The sequence below is a fragment of the Mirounga angustirostris genome, unplaced genomic scaffold, assembly GCF_029215605.1.
Source record: "Mirounga angustirostris isolate CCGP_5_RB_7025 unplaced genomic scaffold, mMirAng1.0.hap1 SCAF_9, whole genome shotgun sequence".
NCBI classification, from domain to species: domain Eukaryota; kingdom Metazoa; phylum Chordata; class Mammalia; order Carnivora; family Phocidae; genus Mirounga; species Mirounga angustirostris.
Window position 1 is genome coordinate 93,582,623 of NW_026991717.1, and position 21,596 is coordinate 93,604,218.

The following is a 21,596-nucleotide window of genomic DNA, read 5'->3' on the forward strand; positions in this document are numbered from 1 at the left end:
TATAGACAGCAGGGTGCATCTTGTAAAGAACTTGCTTTTCTTTTTTTTTAATCCAGTACCATGATTTCTGATAACTAACTGGAGTGTTAAATTCATTTACATTTAATGTAATTATTGGCATAATTGGGTTAAAGCTTACTATCCTACTCTTTATTTTCTTTGTCCCTTCAATGTTTTTATTGTTCACATATTGCTCTTTTCCTATGATATTTTGAGTAAATTCATGTACATTTTAATTCCTTTGATGTACCACTTTTTAAAAAACTTCTTAGAAGTTTCTGTATGACTAAAACTATGCAAATTTAACTTACTGATTCTGTTTAAAGTCAATATTACATCACTTTATATATCATACTTCACATTTCATGATTTTCTGAGGTCCCTATTCACTTCTCACTTCACAAATGTTATAAATTTATAACTATATAATTCAAATTAATCCCATCATTTATGCTACTGTTGTGATATTTTAGTTCTCAATATGTTATAAACCTTAATAATGCTTTTTTGTTTGTTTGTTTTGCTTCAAACCAAGGATTGACGGACTTTTCCTTAGAGGGCTAGAGTGTAAATACTTTAGGCTTATGAGCTATAGGATTGTTGTTACAACCACTCACTCACTTTTCCTGTTGTAGCATGAAAGTAGCCATAGACAATACATAAACAAGTGGGGAAGGCTATGTTCCAATTAATCTTTATTTACAAAAATCAGTTGGCTGGTCTCCAAGCTGTAGTTTGCTGATCACTCTTTGTATGGCTGTTAATTATGGAAATTAGAAGAAAAAAAAGAAACATAGTCTTTTATCTTTACCTACTTATTTCCTGGATCTGATCCTCTTCATTTCATTTTTCCACAGCTTTATTGAGATATAATTGGCATACAAAAAACTGCACATAATTAATATATACAGTTTGTTAATTTTGGACATACGTATACCTTGTGTTACCAACACCACAACCCAGGTAATACACACCCATCACTTTCAAAAGTTTCTTTGTATGAGTGTGTTTGCATGAGTGTGTGTACGTGTATGTAAGTGTATGTGTTAAGAGTCCAGAAATGAACTCACTCATATAAGTCAACTGATCTTTGTCAAGGGTGCCAAGAATACATTTTGAGAAGATAGTCTCTTCAATAAATGGTATTGAAAAAACTGGATATCCACATCCCAAAGAATGAAATTGAACCCCTGTCTTTCACCATACATAAAAATGAACTCAAAATGGATTAAAGATTTAAATGTAAGGTCTGAAACTATAAAATTCCTAGAGGAAACATAGGAGGAAAGACTCTATTTATTTTTATAGATTCTGGTTTCCACTGATAACCTTTCCCTTTAGTAGGAAGAGTATCCTTTGGCATATTTTATGGTACAGTTTTGCTGACTACTAATTCTCTAGCTTTCATTGTTCAGAAAAATAGAGTTGATGCTATTTTTTTTTAAAGTATGTTTTCACTGGATATATATTTTAAAGAATTTTGAAGATTTAAAGATGTTGTTCCATTGTCTTCCAGCCCACATTGTTTCTAATGAGAAGGTAACTGCTATGTGTATCATCAGAATGTCATTTTTTATTCTGGCTGCTTTTTGAAGAATTTTTTTTTGTCCCATTCTCATTCTCTTCTTTTAGAACTTCAATCACATCCATTTTAGACCATTTTATATTATCCCCCAGGTTCTTAAGTCTCTTTTCTTTAGTCTTCATTTCTTTTTCTACCAGATTGTATCAGCTCTTTCAATTTGTCTTCAATTTCACTGACCCTTCAGCTCTTAAGCCCATCCAGGTAATTTTCCATTTCAGTTACTGTAGAGTTTTAGTTGCAGAATTTGCATTTGGTTCTTTATTAGAGGGTTTTTTCCCCCCTCTTATCCATTTGCTCACAAATACTGCATTTATCTTTAAATCTTAGAACATATTTTCCTTGAATACTTGGAAATTATTAATAATAGCTAGTTTTTGCTGTACCCAACATTTGGGCTATCTCAGGACTCCTTTTTAATAGACCATTGTTATTCTTAACTAAGAGTAACATTTTCCTATTTTCTTTATGTGTCAATAATTTTTATTGTTTATTGAGCATTATAGTAATAAATTATAATTGTTATTACTACATTATTAGTAATAAATATAACATTACATATGATATAACATTAAATATTACAGATAACTGAACATGCTCTTTTCCTCTGAGGAGTGTTGTGTTTATTCTACTGGGTAATTCAGTTACCTGATGACCACCTGATACTTTTGTATGCTAGCTTTTTACATTTTATGGGTGAGATCAGTGGAGAACCTAGGGTGTTTCCCAAGCTCTTCTAACTTGGTGGGATTCGACTTCTAAATTCTGCCTGCCCAGGAATCTTATCAGGGCTTGATGTTAGCCTTTGTCAGGGATTATCTAGACTAAGCCCTTCCTCTCAAACATGACCCTTATTTCCTAAGGCTTAATCATTCTGATATCCCACCAGGATGTCTGAAATTTTAAGGAGGTATATATTATTTTGCTGAAATCCTAGCTTCCTCCAGCACTGCTTGAATTCTACTATCACTTTTCGACTCTGAACCCAAATAGCAGAAAATGCTAATCCTCATATAGTTTCGCCTTGTCTGTGTAGCCCAATCCTCAGGTAAAGACTAATATGGAATCCACACAAACTCCCATTACCTTTCCTCTACATAGCCCTATCTGCTCCCGTGCTCTACCCTGTAAATAGTCCCTTGTGCTGCCCCAAACTTTAATATATATTTCCCCAGGCCTGCCAGAAATCTGTGCTCTGTTTGGACTCCAGCCCAGGATGCTCATATATGGCATACGTCCCTAAACAGAGAGCTAGACTGATAATAGGGCTCACCTCATGAGTTTCCCATCTTATAGGAATTACGTCCCTAAACAGAGAGCTAGGCTGATAATAGGGCTCACCTCATGAGTTTCCCATCTTACAAGAATTACAGTCTTATTCCCATCTTACAGGAATTACCCCTTTTCCATTCCTAAAAACTGTCACATCATAGAATTTGTCTAACTGTATGGTTGTACATAGTATACAGGCTGGTCCTATAGAAGATAGTAAAACGGCTGGACCTACTCATTTTTACCAGGTAACTTTCAAGAGTTTAGCAAAGCTAAATTATAATGTTCAATGGTTTTTAAAAGAAACCATTGAACATATATATATATGACATCAGTATCATTCAGCTATAAAGCATAATAAAATGTCACCTTTGCAACAACATGGATGGACCTAGAGGGCATAGTGCTAAGTGAAATAAGTCAGTTCAAGAAAGACAAATACCATATGATTTCACTCATATGTAGAATTTAAGAAACAAAACAAACAAAAAAAAGGGACAAACAAAAAAACAGACTCTTAAATACAGAGAACAAACTGGTGGCTGCCAGAGAAGAGGTGGGCAGGGAGATGAGTGAAATAGGTAAGAGTGCACTTATCATGATGAACAATGAGAAATGTACAGAACTGTTGAAACAATTGTACACCTGAAACTAATATAACACTGTATACTAATTAGCCTTCAATTTAAAAAAGTAGGAATTTTTAAAGACATGGGTTGTATAGTGTGTGTATTTTAAAGACATGGTCAACATATGGTTAAGTGTATGATACTGCTTAAATTAGAAATGAAAGAAAATTAGTATAAAGAAAAAAACTGACAAATATTCTGTAACGTATAAACAGAGTCAAAAAGTGGCCCAAAATTTTAAAGTATAATTAGTATAATTTAAGTAATGTGTTTAATTTAACCCGGATGAAAATTCACATATGAAATTTAAACTTAAAAATTTTTTCTTCTCTTCTTATGGCTTCATTCACTCATTCAACAAGTGTTCATTAATAGTATTCGCTGTGCCAGGAACTCCTCCAGGTCCTGGGGGGAGGACTTCTATTTATACTTTTGCTTCTCTTCTCCCCATCTCTTAAAATTTCACATTATATTCGTGTTCTCTATTGCTGCTTTTTGGGAAGGTTTCTAAACCAGATATTCCGCTAACCTACTCATTCTTTGGCTGTGTCTATTCTATATATTTACACTAGTCACTTATTTATTTTAGCAATTACATTTTTTTTATATCCGTTATCACCAAGTGGTTTTTCTTCATTGCTAGTGTTCTTCCTTCTATTTCTTATATCATCCCTGCTTTCTCTGAAGATGTTGTTTTGTGGTATTTAAAGTAGTATTGTTTCTTATTACTCCCATCTATTGTGAAATGGATTATTTTGTTTTCTTTATTTCATAATAATTTTGTTTTTGATTGTGCATATTTTTTTCCTAAAAGACCCCTAACTACCTTGTCTGATACTGTCTATAAGGGTGAAATAGCCTAGTTGCTTGTTTGTGCTCCTCTGGGAAAGGGGAAGAGTGCTTCAGGTCAGAGAGATTCTGGTTTCAGCATCAGTCCCATGATTCTCTATCTTCCCATCCTGGTCCTCCTCAGGGATTTTCTCCCTCCAGTATCCCCAGTTTCCAATACCTCAATTCCAGGTACTGTCTCTGGGGAGTTGTCTGTTGAAAAGGTCAGGGGAGGGGACAGGGGAAAGAAAAGAAGAAATGCAGGAGCCGGCCATCTTGGCTGACCTCACCACTCTACACTGTCTACCCTCCGCCAGGCTCTAGTTCTCTTTCTCAATTCTCCCTCTAGTGTTTCAAGTCAGTCAGAGTCTGCTTTCTTGCCCTACGGTAATGTCAGGTAATAATCCATCTAAAATAATATACAAAGGAAGAAAAAAAACCACCATTCATGAAATGTTTACTAGAGGAAAAAAATAAAATTTGTCTAAAATATTGTGTAAATTAGATCCTAGACTAAAGTAAATATTTTGGTATAATTTTTGCTTAGTGATAGTGTTGACTTCCTTAATTAGTATTCACATTTTTATTTCTGCTTTTTCAGATTCAGCTTGGACTCACCTACATTTTATCTAGCTTAATTATTAAAAAATTCCCTTAGCACCACTAATAAAAGAGTCACTGAGGTGTGTCAAAAAGAGCTTGAATTTACAATCGAAGGCACACATTTTATTTTTGGCTTCCTGAGCCTTTGTCAGCCGAATCTGTCAAAGGAGGGTGACACCACCTCTTCCACACAATTCACAGGATTGTTTGAGATGAAAAAGATATAAGTGGAATCAATTTACACACTATAGAATGTTACACATTAAGAGTTGTTAGCACATATGATGCATTTGCTCTTTAAAAAATAGCTATAACTCATAATCTGGCTGAAACATTGGGATCTACTAGTTTATCTATTATAATAAATAAAATTCTAATAAATGTAATAAAACTCTGCCCTGAAAAATATTTGATTTTACATGAAAGTTTCTTACCTTTTAGAGTTATTATAGGAATTTAAAAAATTATTTATTTATCTATTTAAGAGAGAAAGAGGGGGAGAGAGAGAGAGAGAGAGAGAACACACGGGCAGAGGGGGAGGGGCAGCGGGGGGAAGGAGGAGAGAAATCTCAAGCAGACTAGCACCAAGGAGCCAGAGGTGGGGCTCCATCTCATGACCCTGAGATCATGACCTGAGCCAAAACCAAGAGTCTGACACTTAACCAACAGAGTCCCCCAGGCGCCCCAAGTTATCACAGGAAATTGTACTAGATATTTTTCCAATTTCATTTGCTCTTACTTCTGATAGTTGTTCATGATTTATCCATAATCTTATGTTGCTCATTTTTATATATTCATAAGAAATTAAGTATCTGGCTGAATAGAACAAACATATGCATTGCCAGGGAATAAAATATATTTTCTATTTGGACAGTATATAATTCAGTCTGACATTAGAAAAAAAGAATAAAATATTTTGATATTTTGATTTGGAGTCAAATCTGATTTGGTTGTTATTTCTTCCTCTTCATTCTTCAAAACTAAGCAATGCTAGAGTCCTCCAACAATATTTTCTCCTGTCTTAGGCAATATTATAGCTCCCAATCAACCTGAATTTCTTTGTATTCATTGAGTGATAACATGTACTCCCTTTCATAAAACCTTCTCATCTTTGCCTTATTTGTCCTCTAGAATCTAATTTTAGTTCTGTGTCTGATCTGCTGTTGCTGAACATGGAGAAAATAGTAGTTCTAATATGTAAATCTGAATATTGTAATATACCAAAAGGAAAACTGTGCACAATCCCAGCACAAATATTTCCAAACTAGAGGTGAAATTAACAATCACAGGCAAATTTTTGCTTGGTAAAACCCTATTTGCCATGTTTTTTTTTTTTTGTTTATTTTATTTTATTTTATTTAAAGATTTTATTTATTTGACAGAGAGAGACACAGCGAGAGAGGGAACACAAGCAGGGAGAATGGGAGGGGGAGAAGCAGGCTTCCCGCAGAGTGGGGAGCCCGATGTGGGGCTTGATCCCAGGACCCTGGGATCAAGACCTGAGCCAAAGGCAGATGTTTAACGACTGAGCCACCCAGGCGTCCCTATTTACCATGTTTATTGAAAGATATTAAATTGAAGGATTTCTTTAAATATTGCCATAGATAAAGCAGTTAGTTACCTTTATATGTAGGTTGTATTTAAAAAAAGATACTCCTTGTGGCAGAAAATGCTGGTATTTGTGGCAGAGAGACCCTATACTGACTTCCAGTGATTCTTATCTCTGGTTTTCAAGTTTTTTTGTGTAATTCTTTCCTACCGAAAGAGGGAAGAAACTGATGGATGTCACTTCAGTAATTATGTTATAATATAAAAATTTCATCCTAGCTGACCAGAGCGCTAGAGGTTCTTCTTGCTGGCCTGATGAAGTAGACATCCATGTTGGGAAGCCCACATGACAAAGAATTACAGGTGGTCTCTAGGACATGCAGGTATCTTCTAGGACATGAAAGTGGCCTTGGCCAGCAATGAATAAAACACTTGGGTCCTCTACATACAACCATAAGAAAATTAATTCTTTCAATAACCTTAAAAGTTTGGACATGATTCAACTTCCTGTCTGAAGGTGAGCCTCCAGATAAGAACATTCCAGCCAACACTTTGATTGCAGCCTTGTGAGACCCAGAACAGAGGATCTAGCTAAGCCATGCCTGGACTTCTGACACACAGAAGTTGTAAGATTATAAATGCGTGCTCTTTCAAGATGCTCAGTTTTTAGTAATGGGTTAGGCAGCAATAAGTAACACAGTACCCTCAATTCCATTGCTCATCAATAGAATATATTATGAAGTCTCTGATTAAACATATTCTTGTCTTTTCAAGTTATTCTAAGACCTCAATTGCCATGGTTCCTGAAAAGTTGCCTGTCAGTAATGGTGTTATGTATTCCAGGGATAAAACCGAGATTTTCCTTGAAAATCTCCATTTAATTCCATTGCAATATTTTCAATTAAGGCAATTTGAAATATATATGAGCAAGTGTGATATAATCTTAGAATAAAATCTATACTCCATAGCTTTTATTGCAGATACACCAATAGGATTGTCTCCAATGAGATGCAAGTAGAAAGGGTATCTAAAACTACTCCTTTTTAAGGAAGTTTCCTTAAAAAGAGGTAATTCACTGAAATGTAGAAGCAATTAGCTGGGACTTCAGTAGCCATTACTGCTATAAGATGTGCCATCTACTGATGATGATTGAACAATACGATGGAAGAGACCCGAATCCCTGAAGACTTTGTGGAAGAGCCATTGTTAGTTTCTGAAATGATACTTCAAGGCTTAACCTGAGTGTAATAATTTTCTATCTTGTTCAAATCACGGTTACTTGGAGTTTTACTGATACTTTCAGATACTTGAAAAATAATAACATACATAATTAATTTGTGAATTATAAAATAATATAGTATTACAACCTACACATCTCTAGTTGGCTGAGGAACAAGAACCAAAATGACCCTAGTAAAGGCATACACAAGGGTTACCATAATCTAGTAGTGGAATACACAAAGGGCTAGTATTTAAGAATAAAGTAATATGTGAACAAAGGTAGAGAGTCTTGAAAATTTGTAATGATTTGGTGGCAGGCGGCATGATCTAATTTGACTAGAGTTGGCGTAACTGGTAGGATTGAAGGACAGATGATTTTATATATTCTATTTGGGATATTAATGAGTGATTTGAAAATTCATGACAATTAATTTATATATCACCTACAGGCCATGAAGATCATCAACATTTTCCAGTAAGAGTAAGACACATTTTCTAGGAAAATAAAGTCCCACAGTATAGAAAATGGACTGAAAGGGAAAGAGGCTGAATATTCAGATATCAGATAAAAGTCTACTGTAATATCCCAGATAAGAGAATATAAGGCTTTACAAGTGCAATAGGGATAAAAATAAAATGATAGATTCAAAATACCAAACAAATATACAACTGATAAAACTTAGAAACTGACATGATGGTGAAAGATTTCTGGGAGAAAGTATTTATTATTCTATTTCTGGTGTCCACCCTAGTACCCAGCAATTAGTAGTTACACAGTAAATAATTGTTAAATATTTTCCAGATTGCAAAACTTTCATCAGAAAGGAGACAATACATATAGGTTGTTTCATGTGTAATTATACTTTGTAGTTATGCAATAAAAATTCTTATAGAGTATATATTCACTGTTACCCGTTAAAGAAAACACTATTCCTTTAATATGTTTCATTTAAAAGAATCTAAAATTGTCTCCATTGATCAAATTTCTAAATGGTTTATAAATCTAAATTTTATATAACTGTGTATATATACTTCCTGGAACTTGTAAAAATTCTCCATAGAAAAACATGATAAATGGTGTTTAGGTTCCTACCATTGTTCACAAAGCTTACTTAAACCATAAAACAAACAAAACTATGCTATCTTTACCATAACGATATTAGTAAATAAAAGAAATGCAAATACACTGTATTTTGTGGTATTATAGTTAATATTTTCTAACATGGACAGTGCGCTACAAGCTAGGCTGTTCACTGTTCCCAAAATATCTTTGCTTACCTTCTTCTTTTCCTTTGCAGGAAAATATTCTCACACCCTGACCTCTCAGTAAACACAACCCCACTCACCTACTCCATATACTCCCACACAACACACACACATGATATAACTGGGAAAAGGAGGTGTGAGTTTTTTAACTTTCCTGGGAGCTAAAGTAAATATAAATCTGAGGGCTGCCATTGCCTTTTAGTTCAATTCTGTACATTTTGATGCATAGTGAGATCAAGTTCATTTTTGAGTGACTGTAAAAACTTCATGACTAGTGGAAGAGGGATCTTGAATTTGATAAAATAGCTATAATAATAAAAAAATTAAAATTTTCTTAATTTGGCTGTCAGAAAATAAATAGAATTGTCTTCAAAGATCTGTTTTGTGGATAAAGAATATATGCATAAAGAATATATGTCTTCTTCATATATATCCTATTCCTTAGTCCCCTCAGTATAGCTTCAAAGGGTTTTGAATTGTGGGAAATTCATAAGGATTACTAACTGTGATGTGTTTTATTTATTTATTTATTTATTATTTTTTTTTTTAAAGATTTTATTTATTTATTTGAGACAGAGAGAATGAGAGACAGAGAGCATGAGAGGGGGGAGGGTCAGAGGGAGAAGCAGACTCCCCACCGAGCAGGGAGCCCGATGTGGGGCTCGATCCCGGGACTCCAGGATTATGACCTGAGCCGAAGGCAGTCGCTTAACCGACTGAGCCACCCAGGCGCCCCTGTGATGTGTTTTAATAGAAGAAATAAATGTCTTTTTGAAGTTTCTTCGAGACCTCTGATTCTATGGAGTCATTGATTTCTTTATACAACTGACCCTTGAACAACAGAGATTTGAACTACATGTGTCCACTTACACATGGAGGTTTCTGGTTTTTTGTTTTTGTTTTTTGTTTGTTTGTTTGTTTTTACAGCACAGTACTATAAATGTATTTTCCTCATGATTTTCTTAATAACATTTTCTTTTCTCTAGCTTACTTTATTGTAAAAATAAGGTATATAATACATGTAACATACAAAATATGTGTTACAAGACTATGTCATCAGTAAGGCTTCTGGTCAACAGTAGGTTATTAGTAAAGTTTGGGGGGAGTTAAAAACTATATGAAAATTTTTGACTATATGGGGAGTTGGTGCTCCAAACTCCTGTGTTATTCAAGGGTCAAATGTTTATTTTCCCAGATTATACAATACTTGGAACTTAAATATTTCTGTTTTTCTTCAAAAATATATTAGATTGTATGTGGAAATATTGAAACAATGAGGCTGACATGAAGATAGAAAAATGCGCACAGTAAACAAATCAATTCTTGGGTCTATTTCCTCTCCTTTTGTGGGGCAATCCCTAACAGGTTTATTCCTTTCTGGAGCTATCAAAATCTACTTACTACACCCCATGGATCTTGAATGGGAAAATGGTGTCTTCTGGGAAAACTGTTTCTTCTGGTCTTATCTTTTAGTTCAGAAAATAGGATTTGGGTCACATAATAGAGAACAAATGAAAATCTTACAGAGGTAGCATGATCTAAACTAGCCTAAAGTTAGAAAACAATGTCAACAACAACAAAAAAATTACAATGTATATAAGTCCCAAAAGTTTGAAGAAAGGGATGTAGTTAATTTTATGGAGTGTTTTTGTTTTGTGGGTTAATGAAAAAAAGGTGACCTATTTCTACCAATAAGTAGAAAACAACTACCTTTGAAAGATTCTTATTGTTTTGGGACAATAATAGGTAATTAAACAGTGAAGTACATCATGCCATTTAAATTACACTATAGAATAATACACTACATTTTCCTTCCTTTGTAAATATTCCTAGGATAAAAATTAGCAGTGAGGTCACCATGTAAGTAGTATTGTCCTAGGGACTTCTGGTTTTGTTTGAATAGTTCATTTTAAGAATCAAAGTAGAAATCTTTAATTTCAACTGAATGTTGATAAAAGGGATTGCAAAATCAAGAGGTGGTAAGGATCCAGCAAAGGGGACATCTTCATATTCTTTGGTTAGTCCATTATATTTTACCTATCTAATATCACAAAAAACTATTTTTTTTCTAATATCTCAAGGTGATTCATGTTTAGAAAATTTTCTTATAAGAACTTATGAATAAAGATTTATATTACCAATGAACAAGTTTTAATTAAGTCTGAAACACTTTAATCATAATATTTACAACTGCTTTTCAGATAATACACAATGTCCAGTTTCTTCTTTTACTAGCATGAATACTCCAACTATTAAAACTAACTTTACCAGAACAAAATAATCCTGAAAAGGAATAAAAGGAATATATCCTCTCAATGTATGTCTAAACCCTAGCTCAAAAATCACACAAATTTACCTTAGTATATAGATTATAAAATAATTTACATAATTACCTAAGATTTAATACAGACTTAATATTTCTTTTAATATACTGTAAGATAATGACATCAAAAAGTATTTATTGATACTTCTTTTCTAATTTATTATATACCAGATACAACTTTATTGCTTTCTGTCTGAATATTTGTAAACCAAAGGTAAGCCAAGGACAAAATTGAGTTTCACCACATAGAGGTAGTAAATAAATAAGAAGAAAAAACACTCTTTCTACTATTAAGAAAACCAAAGCAGGTGTTGGTTAACAAGCAATTTTAGACTTGCAAAAGAAAATATGTATTAATATTTGCAATTTGATCTAAAAAAAGCTAGTTAAGATTTGTCACTTTATTACTTAAACACTCAAAATAAGCAACCTCTTCACCAAATCTTCTTGAATTCACATAAACTTCTAATTTTATAGGCACATGAACTGCTACTGCTAAAATAAATTTGCCTTGAAAAGAAATGAGTAACTCTAACTATAGCAGACAAGCTACTCATAGTATGTTCCATGGATTTGCAAAACACTTTCTTATATTGAAGATCCCTTGATCATATGGTGAAATACTTAGAATCTTACCTGTAACAAGAAAGCTGCATCTCCCAGCTCCAGCTTCATTTATGATGCTGCAATTATAAACCCCATAGTTTTCATTGGAAAGACTCTTCACCGGGTATTCTGTGTACTCTTGAGAGTCAAACTGACCAGTCCGTAATAATTTATTGCCCAAGCGCCACTCATAGGTCAGCACCCGTATTGGATAGGCTCTCAGGACCCGGCAGCTCATAGTAACACTTCGGTCTTGTCCTTGCCGGATCTCCAGAAAGGCTGGTTCCACAGCAGGAGGATCTGTAGAAGACATGTTAAAAACAGATGAAACACATGGTTTTCAATAAGCCAAGGGCTATTCTTATTGTGAGAAGCTATTTTTTTTAAAAGATTTTATTTATTTATTTGACAGAGACCAGCGAGAGAGGGAACACAAGCAGGGGGAGTGAGAGAGGGAGAAGCAGGCTTCCCATGGAGCAGGGAGCCCGATGCAGGACTCGATCCCAGGACCCTGGGACCATGACCTGAGCTGAAGGCAGATGCTTAACGACTGAGCCACCCAGGTGCCCTGAGAGAAACTATTTTTTTTTTAAGATTTTTAAAATTAATTAGTTAATTAATTAATTTGACAGAGAGATAGAGAGCGAGCACAAGTAGGCAGAAGGCAGAGGGAGAGGAAGAAGCAGGCTCTCCGCTGAGCAGGGAGTCCAACATGGGGCTTGATCCCAGGACCCTGGGATCATGACCTGAGCCGCAGGCAGCCGCTTGATCAAATGAGCCACCCAGGCGCCCCGAGAAGCTATTTTTAAGAACACATCTAGCAACAGGGAAGAGTCAGAGGTGGGTGGAGAACAAACCAGGAATTTCAGCTTGGGATGGGAAATGGGAAACATCGTTTACTGACTGTGGGCAGTGAATGAGATTCATTGCTTTAAAAAAGCATTTGCAGGTGAAAGTAGCAGAGTTCATTTTTTTTCTTTCTAGTTACTTCCCAGAACAAAATATCAGGACTATGTCTGGTTTATACTGTCAGCAACCAGATGATGTTCTAGGTGGAAAATGCAGAATCTCCAAAGTAGCATAAGACTTTGAAACAGATAAAGCCATTGGTTCATGTCAGTGAATTCTTTTTTTTTTTTTTTTTTAAGATTTAATGTATTTATTTGAGAGAGAAAGAATGAGAGAGAGAGAGAGAAAGCATGCATGAGAGGGGTGAGGGTTAGAGGGAGAAGCAGACTCCCCATTGAGCAGGGAGCCTGATGCAATGCGGGACTCGATCCCTGGACTCCAGGATCATGACCTGAGCCGAAGGCAGTCGCTTAACCAACTGAGCCACCCGGGTGGCCCTCAAGTCAGTCAATTCTAATTATTCCCAGTTTGGCTTCTGAGTATCCCTTATTTAATAGAATAGGTAACTCAAGTATATAATTCATTTTCTAAATTATTTGGTCTGAATTTATTTGACTAAAAGTCATAATATTCATGTGTAAACCTTAAGCAAACTTTGCAAATTATACCACAGGTGGACATTCACTGCAATGACTAACTTACCTGTTTTAAATGTTTTTTTTTTTCTCTATTATTAAAATTTGCTATATTAGGTACCTAACCTTTTTGTTCTTGGTGGAAAGATTTCTAAAAAGAGTTACATACTTCTCTCATTATGTAGAATATGCAAAATATAATCCTTTTCTTAATGACTCCTAGTAGTTATATTAAATAACAATTACTTCCTGGGCACTAACGATGGGATTCATTTAATCAAATAAACCATGTGACCACTCAGGACTGCACTGCACAACACTCTTGCATCCTTGACTAGATGTGTATGACACCCTCTTGAGTTGTGCAGTATAAAACCCGTACAACTCTACTTGGCATCTCTTCCATCAAGATGCTAAAAGGTTTTAGAAATGCCACACCAAATTTGCCGTCCACTATTCTTTTCATGTTATTCCATCTATGTGTTATACTATCCCTGTCCCTTCTCATTGCCAATCTGTTGACTGACCCTTGCTTCTTTCAACAAATATGTTTAAACTATCTTACTAACTCTAATTTTATTCATAAATTCAATTTTGAGCTCTTCCTATATAACTGCTAAGAGTTTTAAAAAAATGAATGAGAAAAAATTCCTGTCTGCATTTAATTTATGATCTAACACAATAGGCAGATATTTAAATAGCTGATTTACAAAACTGAGGACAAAAAACAATTCTCGGGTAGAAAGTAAAGAAGTGAATAACACTGTGAAGATTGACCAAGCAAGGCATCTCAAGGAATGTGATACTTGAGCTTTGTCTTCCAGGATATATAGGAAATGGTCAGGTGGGTAAACAGTAAGAGAGGATATCCTATATAAGGAGATTAATATATACAAAGGTAAAGAGAAGATAGAAAGGAGGGGCTGTTCAGAGAAGTATAAATGAGTTAGCATAGCTGGTGCACAAAAGGTGCATGAGAACTTGGGAGAAAATAAAGATGGAAAGAAAGACAGGGACTCTATTCAAGGATTCTTGAATGTCATGTTATGGAATTTAGGGTTTATTCTTTTGGTATTGAGGATCATTAATTTTTTTCTATTGTACCTCATAATCCCCTTCATTTATTTCATCCATTCCCCCCCATGCCCCTATGCCTTTAAATGACATCAAAATGTGGTTTAAAAAGGAGCCCCTACGTCAATTACCAGATTGTTTTCTGCATCTACAAGAAGTCTGTTTCTGTTTTGTTTGTTTCATTTGTCAGATTCCACATGTAAGTGAAATCATATGGTATTCGTCTTTGTTTGATTTACTTCACTTAGCATAATACCCTGTAGGTCCGTCTAAATTTTTTTTTAAATGAAGCCTTTATTGACTAAACCGATCTTTTAGAAAGACTGTTATGGCAGATAATAGGAACATAGACCTCAAAGGGAAGAGTCTGGTTACAGAGAAAATGAGAACATCATTGCTGAAAGCCTGAACTAAGGCAATGTCAGCGAAACCACAAATGATGCTTTAGATAATGAGATGGATAATGGTGTCAGTGACAAAGATGGGGAAAGAAGGAGGGGTAATTTAGGGTACAGTGGACATGTTGGACATGTTGAACTTGTGCACCTGCTAGTCACACAGCAGGGATACCTAGTAGGCAGGTGTTTCTTCATTTCCAAATATGTAGGTTATTTTTTTATTGTCTCTTTGTTCTGATTGTTTGCTTAATTGAGTCATGGTTAGAGAAAATAGTCCATATGATTTCAGTTTTCTGAAATTTGTTGAAACCTGATTTATAGCCCAATATATAATTGATTTTTGTTCTATGTATGTTTGCAAAGAAGGAATAGTCTGCAGTTTAGGGATGTGATGTGGTATTGGGTCAAGTCTGGCAAATGAGTTGTCCAAATCATCTACATAGTTGTTGGGTTTTTACCCTACTAATTCTACTTGGATTAATTTAGAAGAGTGGTTAAACTCTTCCAAAAGGGTAGTAGTTTAAAAACAATTATTATAGTTCTGTCTCCTTTTTGCTTTACATATTTCGAGGTTATGCTACTAGGTACATACAAATTTGAAATTGCTTTATTTTATTGATAAATTGAAGCTTTTATCATTTTGCAATAACCTCCTTCATCTCTATTAAAGTTTTATTATATAAAACTCTACTTTGTCTCAATTAATGAATATAGTTACTCTGACATTCATTTAGTTAGTAGTTGCATGTTACGACTTTTCCATTCTTTTAAAGTTCCATTATCCTTATATTTTACAAGCATCTCTTTTAAACAGCATGTGGTTATATTCTATATTTTTAAGAAAGTCTGGAAAACTTTTTATTTTACCCAGAGCACTTAACACTTTATTTACATTTACTATGACTACTGATATATTTGAGTACAAATGTACCTTCCTGTTTTGTACTTTCTATTAATTTTTGTGATCTTTTTTCTTTGTCTTTTGTCAGATTTAATGGATTACATGATTATTCCAACCCTTTTCCTGCCACTAATTTTAATTCTCTTTTCTTCTCTTAAAACCTTTTGGACATTATTATAATGTTATACCTGCACTATTTTTTAGAATTGTCCAGATATACACTGACTCATTTGCCTTTAATTCCTTCTTTCACTACAGACCTTACAAATCTGTGATCACTTTCCAAATTTTATCTAAAGTACATCATTTAGATTTATCTTTAGTGACCTTTCTGATCTCGATTTTCTGAAAATATATTTTTAACCTATTCTTAAAAGATGTTTTCCTTGTACATAGGATTAGAGATTGGCAGTTATTTTCTTTCAGCATATTAGATACAGTTCTACTGTCTTCAGAAGACCATTACTGCTGTAGCGAAGTAAGCTCAAAGTTTCACACTTTGAAGTCACTGTGTTTTTTTTCTACAGCTACTCTTTCAAATGTTTTTACCTTTGATGTTCTACAGGTTCAATATAATGTTTTTAGGTAGAGATTTCTTTGTACTTAACAGTATGTGATTTGCTGGGCTTTTAAAATCTGTTGATTTAAGTTTGATGTCTTTCACCTAAGAAATTTCTGGAAAATCTCATCATTAGCTCTTAGAATACCTGTGCTTTTTTCTTTCTATCCTCACTTGAGTGTCTTTTGCATTCTGTCTTCCATGTCTCATATAGTCTCTTCCAAGTTTTCCATTTCTTGCTTTTCCTGCATTGCATTATGAATAAATTCTTCTGAGCATTAATTCTTTCTTCTTCTCTACTTAATCTGCTAAACCCATCCATTGTGTTTTTAATTACAATAATATAGCTTTCAGTGTTCTGAGTAGTTCTTTTGTATACCTGTTATGCCATTACTTTTATACTTTCTCATTATCTGCCAATATAGTAAGGTTTGTCTCTTATTTCTTTAAAGTAATTGTTTTATACTGTCAGATATTTCCAGTTATGGTTTTAAGGATGTTTTTCTGTTGATATTCTCTCAGGGTAACTTGTTTCTGTGTATTCTTGGTTAATTTTGAGTATGTGCTATTCATTGTTCTTTAAAAATATTTATGGGAATTCTTTAATGCCTAAGATGATGCTTCCTTTCTCTAGAGAGATTTGTGTCTACAGACAGCTACTGACCTCAATGTCTAGGATCACTTTAATCTAAGTTCATGGATTAAGGTTTTACTTTAATCATCCAGGTGATATGAATTTGAGTTAAAAATCCAGATAAGAGGCAATTTGTGATTATAACATAAAGTATGTGCTCCCACATCACCCCTACCTTGCTCACTTCAAAGGCAAGTTTCTTAGAAGTAGGAATGTGTAGACTGGGTTTACTTCTACTTTACTCTTACCCTATGGATACAGTCCTTTGAGTTCCAACTTCTGTGGGTAAAATTTTCCCCCAGGATATACTCTGGGTTTGGAGTTCTGCACCCCTTGGCCAGAAATGCCGTCAACACTGAAGCTTAAATTCGCCCTTGTCAGCAAATGCCCTCAGGGCAAAATCAGCCCCATTGTCTTGCTTTCTTATAAATTTGACATCGTATTTTTAAAATAAACATTTTAATGCTTTTAATAATATATTTAGAAACTTCCTAGCATTTTGGTTGTTTGCATTGGAAGGAAGTTGAGGAATATTTTGTCTAATATATACCCAGAATCACACACATGTCTCTGATAACCAAGTGGAAATATGGATCTAAAACTCAAAATGGAGGCCTGGCTGCAGGGTATGGTTTTGTTTTGTTAAGATAGCTCAGAGAGAACATAAACAAAGACAAATAAAATGACAAATTTGGATTTACTCCTGAATATAGTCACTTATGGGGTTAGAGGAAAATAAAAGCTACTATAGGAGAATAAATATAAATAAGCAGAGAGATAAGTGGATCCAGAGAGCTGTATTACAAAAATTAAAAGATTTTAATGCATTATTTGAAGTAATAAAATGTGCCAAATATTAGCAATATACAACTTTAGATATATATATACATATATATATATATATAAAGCAATATACAACTTTAGATATAGACAAGTTTAATATCATAAATGATTATAGCAAAAGTATTTTCTGTGGAGTATATGTGTGTTGAAGATTTTTGGCATGTGAAGGGATGGTTAAATAGTAGAGATCAGGAATGACACCTATTCGTTCAATAATATTGTCCATGATTAGAAATTATTAATTTAATAGAAACTATTAATTCTACCTTCAAAGTATATCAGGAATTTATACATTTCTCTCAATCTCCACTGCCACTATTAACTCTCACATGGACTACTTCAAATGTCCTGAAGTAGCCTTCAAACAGGCCAGTGTGCTTCCTTTTTTGACCTTCTATGTCTCGGATATTGGTCAGATATTCTTTTACAAGAGAAATCACCTCTTGTTATTCTCCCATTTAAAACACTTTATCGACTCACCCCTGCTTTTTAACCAGTCCTACAAGGTCCTACAAGTTCTGGCTCTGGCCATATTCTCAACCATTTTTATCTTAATTATATTTCAGAAACATACGTTTTCTTCCTATTTCTGCATGAGAAGCCCTTTCTGGATTCTTTCTTCCCCAGTTGTTCTTTCCTTCACTTTTTCCATGGCTGTCTGATTCTCATTGTTCATATTTTACCTCTTTAGAAAACCCACTTGACTACCAATTAGTTAAGTAACTCTCCTACTATTAAGAACAAAATGTTAGTAATAATTGTATTTATTTCCTGCATAGCAACACCATTTGTTCATATCTAGTTCATATAAGTTCCATTATAAAGGGACTTTAAACTCCCTGTCATTGCATCATCCTCTGTATCCTCTGTATACCCAACATTATAGCTAGTGCCAGATCATTACTGAATGAATGCATAAAAGAAGAATGAATGAATGAATGATATAAGAGGGTAAAGATGTCCACAAGATCTTTAATATTCCTTCCATCAAGACCTGGGCTCTATGTCTACTCTGTGGATTCTGTGTTCAACCAATAGATCAGAAGTAATGTTCCATCATTTTCTAGGCCCAGGCCTAGACAGGAGATTGGGAGTTTTACTTTCTATCTCTTAAAATACTTATTCTGGGAGTGCTGACCCATGAAATAAGTCCAACTACCCTACTAAAGAAACCATCTCAAGAGGCCCTGAGATTATACTGAGAAGGAAAGGGCAGAGTTAAGGTCAGCCTTCCAGCCATCCCCACCAGGGTTCCAGACATGTGAGGCCATCTTCTACCTTCCAGACCAGACCAGCCATCATCAAAATACCACCAAGTGACCCAGATAATACCACATGAAACAGAGGAATAGCCCAGGCAGGTTCTCTTCAAATTCTTGACTCGCTAGGGACTAGATAACTAGATATCATAAAATGCAATTATTTTAAGCCCCTAGGTTTTAGAGTAGTTCACTACACTATAACAGATAACTGACAAAAATGCCTCTGAGCCTTCAAAATTCATCAGTTTGATATTATGAGTGGAGACTTGGTAGAGTCAAGCAAAAGGACAAACGGACAGGGCCATGGGGAGAACACAGTTTAAGCAACAGACCTTGGATCCAAGTTGGCTCTGGAAGGATATGAATTCAGAAAGAAACTAATGGGGGAAGACAATCAATGGATTGAATTACTAGGACAATTTAAAAACCTGCAAAGCAAGTACACTGAGGTCAACAGTGTTAGGAGGCCAGAAAGTTTTAGCTGATAAACTGAATTTGTTGGAATTTAATATTTCAGAGTGGGGAGGTTTGGAGTGATTATAGGATCAGAGGTATATTCACTGGAATGAAAAGCTGAAGTGGAGTAGAGATTAATGATACTAGGGTCAAATGCAAATATGTTAAGTGAATACACATTTACTCTCATTACATTTGTTTTTGTCTAAGCGTTTGCAACTGCTTATCTTCTTATAAATTTGTTTTTAAATGGCAAAGGTCAAAATATAATTAATTGTACTTACCATGGCAATATCCTAAAATACATATTTACTTTTTGTATGAATGTTTTTCTATGGGAATTCTTTGAATGTGTCTGACCTATTAGATCATTTCAAATAATGGATTTTTTAGACCCACACTATATATGAATGTGTCATTCATCCAAACCTAGAAGATTCAGTCCACTAATTTATTAACAGCCTATAAAAACACTGGATAGTGTTGGGTTAAATCTCTTCAAACACAGTGTATTTTCAAAAAGTTCAACAGAGTCTGGGTTGGAAAGCATCCCTAAATGAAAGTAATCATTACTGTTATTTAATAGAATGCCCAAACTACTTGGATTCCAGGGTGGTTCCTTAACCAAAATAAGCAAGAAAATGTGAAACTGAGCACATTCACTGTAATCCAGTCACATTTGCCTATGGAAAATTACATGACATAAGGTGCACTTTAAGCAAACTGGGTATTAATGAGCTCAGCATTTCATTCCTTAGAATACCCAGTGAGAAGAGACCTACACAGTTAGGATTAAATGGTGTAGTGTGAAGACTTTAAATATGATGAAAAAAAGCTTCAAGTGTGAAAAAAGTTAGAGTTCACTATTCTGATAAAATAAGTGTTTCATGGTCTAAGAGTTATTCAGTATGCTTTATTATGAAGCATTTAATTTTAAGAAACTGTAAATAAAAAAATTATTGTGAGAAAAAAACCCACTTAGATAGGAAAGACTCTTTAGGAGAGATAAATAGGTAATTGTGTTCTGTTCAATTGAATAAATGATTCTAAATTTATACCATTATATTCTAAAAATATACCATTATATTATATTAAATCTATTCACTTACATTAGTAATGTCTGGTTCAAATTTTTCTTGTTAAACCATCTCCCTACATATATACTGAAGGGAGATGGTAATAAAAATAATAATTATATATGTTGATATTGAATGTTTACTGAGTTCTAGGTACTGTGTTAATATATTCACATGATTTATCTTTTTATAATAGTAACTCATTTTATAGAAGACAGTGAGGCACAGAAATGTTAAGCAAAGTCAGCAGGCTAAAAAGTAGCAGAAGGATTCAAACAAGTCAATTTGACTCCAGAGTAGGCTCTTAACTATAACCTATGCTTCATTCTTTCCAATTACAAATACTACCAATTTTTCATGATTAAGTGCTTCCTACAATATTTCCTTTGAAAACATTGGTTATTAAGGTTATTAATTAAAATAGACATTGGTCTATTCACACTGTCATTTAGAATGTATAAACTTGCATAGGTCAAAAATGGAAAGCATGTTTTATGGAAAGCATAAAAGTATTGCAATAAAACTGCTAGGTTAAAGAAAAAGTGTTGTTAATAATGGATTTCAAACCAGATTCAAAATGTAGTGTATATAACAAAGTACTTCATATAAATGAATTTCTGTATTATCCATATATTAATATATATAATGAGTGCATGTAGAAGATTAGCTTTTAGGTAAAGGTGTAACATTTTAAAGTTATTAAGGATTTTGATTGGAATAAAATTATTAAGTAGAAAGTGCTCACAATTAATTCGGTTTTAGTATTTATTATTCTTGTACCTACTGGTTCCAGATGTCTGGCAAGTGTTCCAAGTAGGGTATGGTTCTAAATCTTTAAATCCATGTACAAATGTCTAACTTATTTGGAAAGAGTAACCCATGAAAACACCCCAACTATAGAGAAATGTGTACTAGTGTTTATTTCTTAATAAGGGGATCAGAGACAAGTTCATGATTTCTTCTAACACTGTATATGAATAAAACTTTACCTCTATTTCTTAAAAACAATTGCCAAGTACCAGAACTGTAAA

At 34.1% G+C, this 21,596-nt stretch overlaps 1 protein-coding gene across 1 annotated transcript in view; it reads right to left on the bottom strand.

Annotated features, from left to right (window-relative positions):
• Window positions 1-21,596, bottom strand: part of MDGA2 (MAM domain containing glycosylphosphatidylinositol anchor 2) — an 800,528-nt gene that overhangs the window by 110,682 nt on the left and 668,250 nt on the right. Inside the window, exon 9 of the mRNA XM_045900785.3 lies at window positions 11,909-12,178. Coding sequence (XP_045756741.2) covers window positions 11,909-12,178 — 270 coding nt within the window. The remainder of the gene's footprint in view (window positions 1-11,908; window positions 12,179-21,596) is intronic.